The sequence below is a fragment of the Narcine bancroftii genome, chromosome 9 (genome assembly GCF_036971445.1).
Source record: "Narcine bancroftii isolate sNarBan1 chromosome 9, sNarBan1.hap1, whole genome shotgun sequence".
Classification (NCBI taxonomy): Eukaryota; Metazoa; Chordata; class Chondrichthyes; order Torpediniformes; family Narcinidae; genus Narcine; species Narcine bancroftii.
In genome coordinates this window covers 74,571,576-74,584,650 of record NC_091477.1, presented here as the reverse complement: position 1 = coordinate 74,584,650, position 13,075 = coordinate 74,571,576, and the positions used below count along the sequence as shown (strand labels likewise).

Sequence of the window (13,075 nt, the reverse complement as noted above, 5' to 3'; positions counted from 1 at the left end):
TGAAGAGAGGGAGAGGGGGAGATGAAGAGAGTGTGGCCGGGGTGGGATGAGCCTTTTAATATGTTGGCTGTTCTTTTCAAGGCATTTGGAGTTATAGAGTTGATGGAGGGGAAGGATATGTGTGCGATGGACTAAGCCAAACTCTCTGTGGTCTCTTGCCGTTTTGGGTGGAGAAGCCCTCATGAAGAGATGCGCCCTGATGGGATGCTTTCAATGGTGCACATGTAGAGGTTGTTAAGAGATGCTGGTGACGTGCTGAATGTCCTCAGGCTTCTGAGGAAGTCAAGGCACTGGTGTGCTTCCTTAGCCATTCCATCGACGTGGGTGGACAAGGACAGGTCACTCCAGATCTTTACCCCAGAGATGTAAAGCTATCTGCCATCTCCACCTCATCAACATTGATATAGACCAGAGAGTGATTCTGCTCCTCCTCTGGAGGTCTATAACTAGCTCCTTGGCCTTGGTAACATTGAGAGACAAATTGTGGTCCTGGCACTGATCCGCGAGTCCCTCCATTTCCCTTTTGTATTCCGCTTTGTCTTTGTGAGAGATCCTGCTAACAAAGGTGGTTTCATCTGTGATGGATTTGATGATGCTTGTCCATTACTGGTATACAGGGAATACAGTATAGGACTGATTCCACAGCCTGTGATGCCCCAGTACTGAGGATCACCACGGAGGAGGTGCTGTCACTCACCCTCACTGATTGCAGCCTGTGGGATAAAAGATCATGGATTTAATTGCAGGGAGGGGTGCTGAGACCAAGGTCATGTAGCTTGGGGATTAGCTTGTTTGGATCTATTGACTTGAAGGTGAAGCTGTATTCAATAGTCATGTGACATGGATGCCGCTGCTGTCCAGAAGTTCCAGGGCTGAGCTTAGGACATTTGCTGTTGACCTGTTGCCACAATATGTGGACTGGAGAAGGTTGAGAGTGGCTGGGAGGGTGGAGTTAACATGAGCCATGACCAACCTCTTGAAGCATTTCCTGATGGTGAATACAACACTGTGGAAGAAAGACTGAAGAAAGCATCAGGACACTTTAATTACACTGGCCTCGGCTGGGATTGACTCTGCAATTGGCTATGAGTTCAAATCATAAGACCATGAGATATAGGAGACCATGAGGCCCATTTAGTCCACTCTGCCCCACTGATCTATTCTCCTACTCAACTCCCTTGCCTTCTCCCCATAACCTTTGATATCCAGACTATTCAGAGAGCTATCAATCTCTGCCTTAAATACACCCATTGACTTGGCCTCTGCAGCCGCCCGTGATAGCAAATTCCGGAAGTTCACTACTCTCTGGCTAAAGAAATTCCTCTGCATCTGTTTTAAATGGGTGCTCTACAATCTTGAGGTTATGCCCTCTTGTCCTAGACTTTCCAACCAAGGTAACAACTTTGCTACATCCACTTTGCCAGGCCTTTCAACATTCAAAATGCTTCGATGAGGTCCATCCTCATTCTTCTGAACTCCAAAGAGTACAGTTCAAGAGGTATCAAATGTTCCTCATATGCTCATCTCTTCATTCCAGGGATCATTCTTTTGAATCTTTTCTGAACCCGCTCCAATGCCAGCACACCCTATCTTAAATAAGGAGCTCAAATCTATACTCTGTGCTCCAAATGAGGTCTTACTGGAGTCTTATAAAGCTTTAACATCACATCCCTGCCCTAATACCCTATTACTCTAGATATGAATGCCAACATTGTGTTTGTCTTCTTATTGCTTCTTTGATTCAATCTGGTTAATGTTTATGGTTTCCTGCACAAAGACTCCTGAGTCCCTTGCACCTCCAAATTTTGAATTTTCTTCCCACCCAATTAATAGTCCTTCTTCCAAAGTGCATGTCCATACACTTTCCAACATTATATTTCATTTGCCATTTCCTTGCCCAATCTTCTCATCTATCTGTCTCTCTGCAGCTTCTATATTTCTATACTACCTGCCCCTCCACCTATCATGTTCTAATGGCCATCTTGAAGCAAGTGTAAGATGGAGACAAATATCTGAAGGTCACCAGATTTGAAGAGGGAGCTACCCCATCCCTTCTGACTGAACCGGAAGAGGATCTTGCGACAAAGGCTCTTTGACCTGAAACGTTCACTCTGCTTATCTTCCCATGGCCGTGGCTGGTCTGGTTGAGTGCTTCCAGAACTTTCCATCTGTTTCGGGAGCCAAAGATGACATAAGAAAGTCTCCAAGTGGATTAAACGTGCTGAGCACAGGCAGACGGAAGATGCACAGGAGGCTGCAGACGCTATAGCCAAGCAAGCTATGCTGGAGGTGTGAAAGAATGGTCGACGGTTCAAGCCCAAAGCTTTTATTGAGACTGCAGAGAAGTGGGAGAAGCTGATGTAAAGAGGGCAGGGCGGGAGGGATGGAACAGGGCCCCATGTGGGATTGGTGAACCAGGCAGACGTGATAAGGAGAGAAGGTGAGAATGATGGTGTAAAGAGAGACCACGTGGTATTTACTGAGAGTGGGGGGTTCAAAACTAGGTCACTGTCATTGTAATAGCATTGAGCTAACTATTCTGCCCTATTTATTTGTACTGATTAGAAGATGAAATTTGACCAATGAAGAGCAACGTGTTATTTCTAGAAATCAAATGCTTGATTAGGTGTCCAGGTGAATCCATCACTAAACGTAATTACCTGATTTATCCTGGCTGTTCCCTTCCTCACCATCAGAAGATTCTGCAAAGAGGTTTCACCGTAATTATAAATCAAGAGATTCTGCAAATGAGGCCTGTTGCTATTCAAGTGCGACCACATCGAGACTGCTCTCCAACTGCCAGTACCGGATGAATGCCTGAGAGTAACTTCGACTCCATGGTCATTCCAATAGAGTGTGGTTACATGGGTACCACACTTAAGTAAATGTAGTCACCCCAGAAGTTATCTCCAGCTTCTCCTTTGACTCTTAACGATATCAATCGACCTTCTGGGCAAACCAGTAAGAATAGCTACTTCGACTGGATCTAGTACGGGGAAATGAACCAGGTAGGGACAGACCTCTCACTGGGCAAACATTTCAGAGATACAACTCCCTGAGCTTTAGCAAAGCCATGGACAAAGATAGGAGAAAGCAATAAGGGAAAGGATTTAATTTGGGGGGGGGTGGGAGGGATTATGATGGGATTAAGGAGTAAGTAAGTTGGGTACAAATTTTTTCAGGGAAATTCACAGCACAAATGTGCAGGAATGTTGAGGTCCCAACTGCACATGGTTCTGATAGGTTTGTCACACTGAGACAGGGAAAGGTTGTTAAGGTAAAGGAAGCATGGTTTGCAAGAGATGGAGCAGCTAGTCAAGAGGAAGCAGGAAGCATATTTCAGGGTAAGAAGCAAACACCAGGCTGGGCTCTTGAGAATTATAAGGTATAGAGGAAAGAAAGAAGGGACTTAGGACAGTGAGAGGTGGACAAGAGAAGACACTAGCAAGTAGGATTTAAAAAAAAGCCCAAGGCATTCAATGTGCTCATGAGTAACCATATAACCAGACGGATGATAAGAGTGAGGGCAAGATTGATTAGGGATAAAGGGGAAACATGCCTAGAGGCAGAGGAGGTAGGGGAGGCCCTTAAATACTTTGCTTCGGTGTTCACCATAGAGAGAGCGCTCGATGAATGTGAGGTCAGAGCAGAACAGGCTAATGAGCTGGAGCATGTTGAGGTTAAGAAATATAGTCTCAGAGCTTCTGAAAAACATCAGAATAGATATGTTCCTGTACAAGCTTGGGAAGAAATTGCTGGGCCGCTGGCAATGATCTTGCATCCTCCTTAGCCATAGGACCGATACCGGACGATGGCAAATTTAGTTTCCTTGTTCAAGAATCTTGGGAATTATAGACTAGTGAGTCTGATGTTAGCGGTGGAAAAATTATTAGAGAGGATTTTTAAGGACAGGATTTTGAACATTTGGAGAAGTATAGTCAACGTGGCTCAAAGTTTCTGTGCAAGTTGATAGGACGGTTACAAAGGGATATGGTGAGCTGTTAGTTGGGAGATTGAGATCAAGAGCCATGAGGTGATGTTACAGCTCTATGAAACTTTGATTAGATCACATTTGGAGTATTGTGTTCAGTTCTGGGCAGTTCATTACGGGAAGGACAAGGAAGCTTTGGAGAAGGTGCAGAGGAGATTTGTCTGGATGTTTCCTGGATTGGAGAACATAGCTTATAAAGCATGATTGACAGTGTGAGGGCATTTTTCTTTGGAGTGACGGAGCATGAGAGGTGAGGTATCTAGAGAGCACAGACAGCCAACACTTATCCAAGGGCGTCAATGACTAATACATGAGGGCATCTGTTTAACGTGAATGGAGGAAACTTTAGGGGACATATCAGAGTTAAGTTTAAAAAAAATAGAGAGTGGGGAATACATGAGGAGTGATAAAATAAAGGCCAGGAGGGACAGTGGGAGTGGTAGAATGAAGACCAAAGCCAAAAGGGGCCCAAGGAGCTGAAGAAAAAGGAAAAGGACCACAGTGTGGAACCCCTTAGGTCAACCTTCAACAGTGGGAGCCATGCACCAAGCTTCTCAAAAAACATAGTCAGCATTTGATTCAGTAAAGTTTCTCTCAAGCTCCTTCCCCCACCCTCGTTCCGAAGTCACTCACATGCCCCTGACTCATTTGACCAAGGGGTCTCTCCAATAGCATGTCCTCGATTATTGTGATTCAATGATTATACTCATTATCCCTGGACACACTGCAGCCAAACTCTGTCCACAGAATGCTACACCACAGAAAACAGGCCATTTATCCCTTCTAGTGTGTGCCAACCACTATTTCGCTAGTTCCATTGACCTGCTCCTACTCCATAATCCTTCAGACCCTCTCCCATCCATGTATCTATCCAATCTATTTTTAAAACTCAAAATCGAGCCTTCATTCACCACTTCTGATGGCAGCCCATTTCACACTCCCGCCACTCTCTGAGTGAAAAACTTTCCCCTAATGTTCTTCCTAAACTGTTCCCCTTTCAGCTTAAAACTATGACCTCTCGTATTTATCTCCCCCAATCTAAGTGGAAAAAGCCTACTTGCATCTATTCTGTCTGTACTTCTTATAATCCTGTAAATCTCTATCAAAACTCCCTCATTCTTCTTCACTCCAAGGAATAAAGTCCTAACATTTAATATTTCCCTATTATTCAACTCCTAAAGACCTGGCAACATCCTAATAAATCTCTGCACTCTCAATCTTTTTCATATCCTTCCTGAGGTTAGGCAACCAGAACTGCACATAATATTCCAAATTTGGCCTCACCAATGTCTTAAACAACTTCAACATAACATCCCAACTCCTATACTCAATACTTTGATATATAAAGGCTAAGGTGCCAAAAGATTTTGTTACAATCCTGTCCAGTGCGACACCACCTTCAGGGAACAATGTATCTGTATTCCCAGATCTCTATGCTCTTCCGCACTCCTCAGTTCCCGACCATTTACTGTGTACGTCCTATCTTGGTTTGCTGCTCTAAAATGCAACACTTCACACTTGTCTGCATTAAAATCCATCTGCCATTTTTTTGGCCCATTCTCCCAGTTGGTCCAAATCCCTCTACAAGCTTTGAAAATCTTCCTCGCTGTCCACAACACCTCCTATCTTTGTGTCATCAGCAAACTTGCTGATCCAATAAATGATTGCAAAAAATTATCAACTTTAAAATGGAAACAGACTTTTTCCCTCCCGAAGCCCCTGATTGTCAACCCAACACTGCCTTAGAGCATCCTACAACCCAATACTGAATCAGCGCATCCTCACAACTCAACCCTGTATCTGCGCGACCCCACAGCCCAATACTTCAACAGGGGCATTCCCAAAACCCAGTACTGCATCAAAGGAACTCTTAGAGAGGCACATGGATTTAATAAAATTAGAGGGCTATGGGTGAGATGTAGGGAAGGGTTAGATTGTTGTGGAGTAGGTTTACACAGGTCGAGACAACCTAATGTGCTGGAGGCCCTGTACTGTGCTGTAATGTTCTATATTTTATGTACACTTGGTTGCCCACCTCTGAAGTGAGTTCCTCAGTTTTTTGCCCAAATACTGCTCTGTTTCTCATCTAACCTCCACGGGTTCTTCACCATTTCAGATCCATTAGAACACCAGACTATATCTTCATTTCAGTTTTGTGTGAGATCAATTTTTATTGGTGCACCCGAGGCCATCTCCTCGTTTTCCATTCTGAACAATCTGCTTGATTCACCATGCTCTGACCTCTACACAGGTCGGCATGAAAACCATGCTGCATCCACTTTTCAAATAAGATTGAGATCATTCCTGACCAGTCTCCTCCCACCCCCCATCATGGTCCATAGGTCTCCCCCCACTTCATGGTCCCCAGATCCCTCACCTCCTTCACAGTTTGCAGGTTCCACCCCCCCACATGGTCCATGGATCTCCCGCTCCTCCCCCCATGGTCCCAGATCCCTCACACCCTTCACAGTCTGCAGGTTCCACCCCCCCACATGGTCCATGGATCTCCCGCTCCTCCCCCCATGGTCCCAGATCCCTCACCTCCTTTACAGTTTGCAGGTTCCACCCCCCCACATGGTCCATGGATCTCCCGCTCCTCCCCCCATGGTCCCAGATCCCTCACCTCCTTCACAGTTTGCAGGTTCCACCCCCCCACATGGTCCATGGATCTCCCGCTCCTCCCCCCATGGTCCCAGATCCCTCATCTCCTTTACAGTTTGCAGGTTCCACCCCCCCACATGGTCCATGGATCTCCCGCTCCTCCCCCCATGGTCCCAGATCCCTCACCTCCTTCACAGTCTGCAGGTTCCATCCCCCCACATGGTCCATGGATCTCCCGCTCCTCCCCCCATGGTCCCAGAACCCTCACCTCCTTCACAGTTTGCAGGTTCCACCCCCCCACATGGTCCATGGATCTCCCGCTCCTCCCCCCATGGTCCCAGATCCCTCACAACCTTCACAGTGTGCAGGTTCCCCCACCCCGGACTGCTGTTCCTTTCAGCTTCTTCTTCACCAATATCCACTGAATCATATCACAAGATGGCTGGCTTGTCCTGCTAAACACCCTCACATTGCATGGTCAACTCACAGTTCCCCCACTTGATGTCCTTCATGGGCTGGGCCATTGCTGTTACATGTTGATTGGTTGCCCCAACGCTGTCCATGCCCTGTTTCGGGTTCACCCTACATTGTCTACACTGCTGTCACCCACATCCGCCTGTACTCCAGGTTGTGTATTCCTCTCAGGTCCGCCAGCACTCTGCTGTATCTGGCTCACCCTGCACAGTCCACTGCAGCACGATGTTGCATCAGTCTTTTGGGTGTCATTGAGCTTTCACGTGACTTGTTCACCCAACCTGGTCAGTGAGCTCCTAGCCGCTTGTCCCTATGTGCCTGTTTGAACAGTCCTGGTGCAGCAACTCATCACTTGCCGCTCCTCACATACCCTTGTGATAGTACAGATCTATCACCAATGTATATACTGTATATAGTTACAGTATCTAGACTGTGCTTACAGCGATTGGCTGAGAGCTAAGCCACGCCTACTGTTTGGGCCTTAAAGGGTTGTGTCCCTAGCCAGCTCGGATCATTCCGGACAGGTCGGCCACCTGTGAAGAGCTCCTGTCTTTTGCTAATAAAAGCCTTGGTTTGGATCAACAAGTCTTTGGTTCTTTCGACGAGCTCTACAACCCTGTCCACAATCAAACCTCACTGACCCACTACACTTAGTGGCCCATCTCAAATTTACATTCCTTGTTTAATTGCCCCAACACTTTGTCCATCTGTTTATTTGTCTAAACTCCACAGTCTGAACGTGCCACTCCAGACCACTATCTGCAGCCTTCCTCACAGTGCTGAAGCCCCATTGTCACCTTGAGGAACACCATCTCTTTTTAAGTTGGAACATTGCCGTGTCCAATCTCAACAAGGGATGTTAACACTTGCAGATTTGTGAATCCCAGGGCACAGGTGCATAGCTTGCAGTTCATTAGGACTTAATGACTCAGCTGAACAAGGCATTGGTGAGACTACACTTGGAGAAGTGTGTGTGGTCTGGTTGCCCATCTGTAGGAATAAATTGGAAAGGGTGCAGAGGAGATTCGCCCCAATGTTGCCAGTTCTGGAGGGATTTTTATAAGGGAAGTTGGATAGGTTGTGTCCTTATTTTTTTGGAGTGTAGGAGGCTGAGAGGTGAGTTTACAGAGGTTTGTAACATCATGAGGGACATGGATAAATTGAATGCTCATGGTCTTTTTTCCCCCTAGGGTGCACAATTCTAGAACTGAGTGTGAACTGGAGATTTAAGGCAAGAGAGGAGACACTTTAGAGCACACATGTCAAACTCAGGCCCGCGGGCCAAATTTGGCCTGTGATATAATTATATTTGGCCCACAAGATCATATCAAATATGTATTAGAGCTGGCCCGCTGGCCGCCGCACCAGTATAGCGCATGCACAGCTAATACTACAAATCCCAGAATGCTTTGCAAATGCATTGGCGCCAGCCCGTCAGCCCGCTAATCGCCCCCACATCCTCTCTTTACTTTCATTAGCATCTGCGACCTGTCGCCCAACTCACATGTAATAAACCCCTTACGAAAAATGGCCAAACGAAAGACAGAAAACAGGACCTTTCAAGACAGGTGGGAGGCAGACTATATGTTCATCATTTTAAAAGACAAACCTGTTTGTCATTGAAGCAAGTGGTTATTTTTTTGACTTGTTGACTTGTGAAAAAAAAACATTGAAAAGGAGCTTAAAGGCTATAGAGAAATATTATTTATTGAATATTTTATTTCTCATTTGTTAATGCTTCTTCTGGAAAGAGTTTAACCAAAACTATTATTAAACATTTATTTTAATAAGAAGAAGTTTAACATTACATATGTTGAAAGAAGAGAAAACATGCAGATGTTGTTGAAAATTTTCAATAAATATTTAGTTTGGCCCATTACTTAGTCCAAGTTTTTAATTTTGGCCCTCTGTGAATTTGAGTTTGCACCCCTGCTTTAGAGGAATCTGAAGGGCACCCTTTTCACTCAGAGGGTGGTCCACATCTGGTACATGCTGCCAGGGGAAGCTGTGGGTACAATGATAACATTCAAATGACATTAGGACTCAGATGGGCTAAATGCAGGCAAATAGAACTCGCCCAGAGTTCTATTTCTATGGTTCTATCTTTCACTGCAACATTGAACAATTGTCAAGACCCCCACCCCCCCATCCTCTGATCGCTCATCATTCATCATTCATCATTTCAGTAAGCAATGTTTCCAGCTGTCCTGAGCTCAGTGTATCTGTGAGGGACCTTACCTGACGAGTTGGGATAAAGTGAGCTCGATGGCTTTCTGGCTTGATATTCAGTCGGCATGGGATAAGCACCTTGAAAAGAAAACGCCAAATGTTTGGCAAAGGGCATCACTCAAGATAATAGTTTGGTGTGTTTCATTTGGTCAGCAAGTGCTGCAAGAGATTTTAAATCCACCCACATTGAGCAGTTTTGAAGACGACACAAACATTACGCAATGCAAGTAGAACAGGTTTCCATATCCCTTTCATACTTCTCAGGTAGATTATATGAAGATAATCTGGGGGAATTGTGGATGAAAGCAGACAAAAGCCTTTGACATTTTCATGCAATGATGATAAACCATCCTTTGGGTTCAGAGGGGGATGACCACAGCTCAGCCATCACACAAACTTCTCTTCCTCCCTCCACCACCTCCATCTGCATCTCCCACTGCCTACAACAGAGTATAGGACATATCACATCCCAGACATGCTCTCTTCTCCCTCTTCCCATTGGAGAGAATGTGAATTTGCACACCAGCAGACTTAAAGAGTTTCTTTGCCATAGCCATCAGCCTCCTGATTGCACCCCACAACTATGCTCTGATCCTTCCCTTGCTATGAGCGAACCCATCTATTGCTGTTACATAACACTCTTCTACTTTGTATGGCTGTGTGCATGCTAGAGTTGACCTGCTAGATTGCCTGCAAAACAAACCCTTCTCACTGTATCCGATATAATGTGACAATAACACTTGAATAAATTATCTTTACATTCACAATTTGCCACATGAGGAGATAGTTCACATTTGACTCGAGTGGGATTGAAGGAAAATCTTTATTGCATTGAGAGCATTTGACGGTGGAATGATTAAGGGTTGCAAGGTGCTCTGGCCAAAACACTCTCTCTGTATTCACTCAATCTATTTCTCTCTTGATTTTGTATACCTCTATGAGATCACCCCTCATCTTCCTGCACTCCAAGGAGTAAAGCACCAGCCTGCTCAACTTCTCCCTTTCACTCAAGCCCTTGAGCCCTGGTAACGTCCTCATAAGTCTTCCCTGCACCCTCTCTAGCTTGACAAAAACTTCCCTGCCAGTGTGAGCTGCTCGCAACCACTATCTTTCTTCTCTTTTGAAAGTTATGGTTCAGTTTGGCAATATCAAGGTTTCTGTAACATTATTACTGCGACCGTGACCCGGGTTTGAACCTGCCCCTGTCTGTAAGAGGGTTGGACATTCTCCCCGTATCCTGCATGAGTTTTCTCTGGGTGCTCCAGTTTGCTCCCACTCTCCAAATATGTACAGGATTCATATGTTAATTTGGTGTAATTAGATGGCCAGAAGTAATATAATATAATATAAACTAATATAATATAAACTAATATTGATATAAATATTTGTAAATTTTTTCCTCTTCTCACAGGCTGTGGGTTCAAGGCTCTTGGAGAAAAATAGAAAAGCCTCCCTGTCATGACTGATGGGACTGGAAACACGTGCAGAATTGCCATTGGTTGGATGGAGCATTGACGGAGGAAATGCCTGCTCCCCCAATAGGTCATAAAAGATACCAAAGCCTAGCTAAAGAGAAGAAAAGGCAGCTTGCCTACCAATGTCAGGTGTCCAAGAAACCAGGGCTTCAGAGGATTATCTCCATCCGAAATGAACCTATTTTTCTCTCTTACGTATATCTGACAACACATCCAAACCTCAAACATCCTTTTCTTTCTGCCCCACAGGAAGCATGATACTCCCTCAAGATGAGTTGACTTTTATGGCCGAATGTATCACCCAAGGAAAATGAATCACTGTTCACCACTCTGTGTGCTTGAGCTAAGGCCCCCCTGCAGACAGAAGCACCTCTCCCTGCAGCCATTCCAGCTCATATTGCTTAGGACCCTGGTATCTCTTTGGCTACCTGCAGCAAGTCCAATCGTTATGTCTTACAGAATCTCAGTAATAAACAGAGCATTGGTCCTGTACGAGTCTGCATTTTGAAGGGCAGGTTTCCCACATTCCTCAGAGATTCCAAATATACTTGGGTTGAGGAGTCATAGAATCGTACAGCATGCAAACAGGCCATTTGACCCAACTTACCCACACTGACCAAAATGTCCCACCCACACCAGTCCCACCTGCCTGTGGTTTGGCCCATATCCCTTGAACCCATCCTATTCCTGCATCCATCCAATTTCTTTTCTTAAATGTTCAATAGCACGTGCCTTGACCACTTTTGGCAATCCATTCTATACACCAAACACCCTCTGTGTAAAATAGGTACTCCTCCTTTAAGGGCTAAAATGGATTTCAAATTTGCAAACAATTCTGTATGGGGCTTTCTGGTTGTTGTTTATCTTTTTTTTTGTGTGGTGTCCTAGTAACATCTTCCAGCCAAGGTTACAGTTGGATTCTTGGCCATGGTAGAGATTGCATGTGTTAGTTTAGTTCTTTTGTTCTGTGAACTGGATGAAACAAAGCATGTTTCCGACAATTTCTACTGACCGTCTAACAACATTTTAATGGCTAGTAGCAATGCATAGCAACTGATAATAACTACGTTTAATATCGTTTAATAAACTTTGGGAAACTCAACTCAACTTTAGTATGAATCTTCTTGAACGAGTCATAGCCAACAACAACAACAACATTTGCTGATCCTCTAAGAAACTATAAAGGAAAGTAGTTGCTACACCTCTGGTTCCTGTGAAATTTCTTTCCCTTATGTCCTCTGGTTACCTATACCTCTGCTCTGGTTAAAAAGATGTTATTCCTCTCATGATCTTGGACACCTCCATGAGATCATTCTGCCTGGTGTCATCCTGACAGAGACATTCCTTTTGTTCCACCCACTGCCTCTCCATCCGAAATGAACCTATTTTTCTCTCTTACGTATATCTGACAACACATCCAAACCTCAAAACATCAGCTGTTTCTCTCTCCACAGGAGCTGCTTAGACTATTGAATATTTCCATGCCAATTTTGCTGCCCCAAAATAAAATGACTATTCAAATGGAATAGAATTAATAAAAAAATATTAACTTGCCTTTCTGCTCAACAACGTACAGAATCTTAAACAAAAGAGGAGAATTGGCGGCAGTAACTTTACAGAAAAATATAGCCTTGGCAACCACCCCAACCTTTGTCAAAACTTTCCAAACACATAAAACCATAGTAAACATGTAAATCATAGTAAAACTCTGTAATTGATGGTAAACCATGGTAAACCACACTAAACCATGTAAACTTCAGTAATCCACAGTAAACCATAGTAAACCACAGTAAACCAAATAAACCATAGTAAACCACAGTAAACCACAGTTAATCATCATAAACCATTGTAAATTACAGGAAGCCAGTGCATTCATGCCAATATAAAGGAACAATACAGCTGTCATAGCTCATGATTTGAAATAATTTGCAAACAGTCCTGTGGGCAGTTCTGGCCACCACATTACAGGAAGGATGTGGGACCAATAGCAGAAGACACTCACCAGGATGTGACCTGGAATGGAAGGTTGTACATAGGGTGAGATTAGAGGGGGAGGGATGGTGTCGTTAGAATGTAGGAGTGTAAGAAATGATCTCAGAACTTTATAAGATTCTAAAGGACAGAGATAGGGTAGATAGACAGAGTTTAAAGATGGGGAATCTAGAACTAAAGATATAGGATGAAGGGAAGAAATTTAAAGGAGAGCGGAGGGGTATGCTTTTCAACACAGAGAGTAGTACTTATATGGAATGAACTACCGGAGGAGGAGGTATAATTACAATGTTTAAAAGGCATTTATGTAGGT

At 44.4% G+C, this 13,075-nt stretch overlaps 1 protein-coding gene across 1 annotated transcript in view; it reads right to left on the bottom strand.

Moving 5' to 3' along the window:
* The window catches only part of ky (kyphoscoliosis peptidase), a 126,786-nt gene that overhangs the window by 91,856 nt on the left and 21,855 nt on the right, over nt 1–13,075 (bottom strand). The window contains exons 5-7 of the mRNA XM_069896493.1: nt 12,325–12,349; nt 9,305–9,373; nt 2,661–2,702 (exon numbers count right to left, since the gene is read on the bottom strand). Coding sequence (XP_069752594.1) covers nt 2,661–2,702; nt 9,305–9,373; nt 12,325–12,349 — 136 coding nt within the window. The remainder of the gene's footprint in view (nt 1–2,660; nt 2,703–9,304; nt 9,374–12,324; nt 12,350–13,075) is intronic.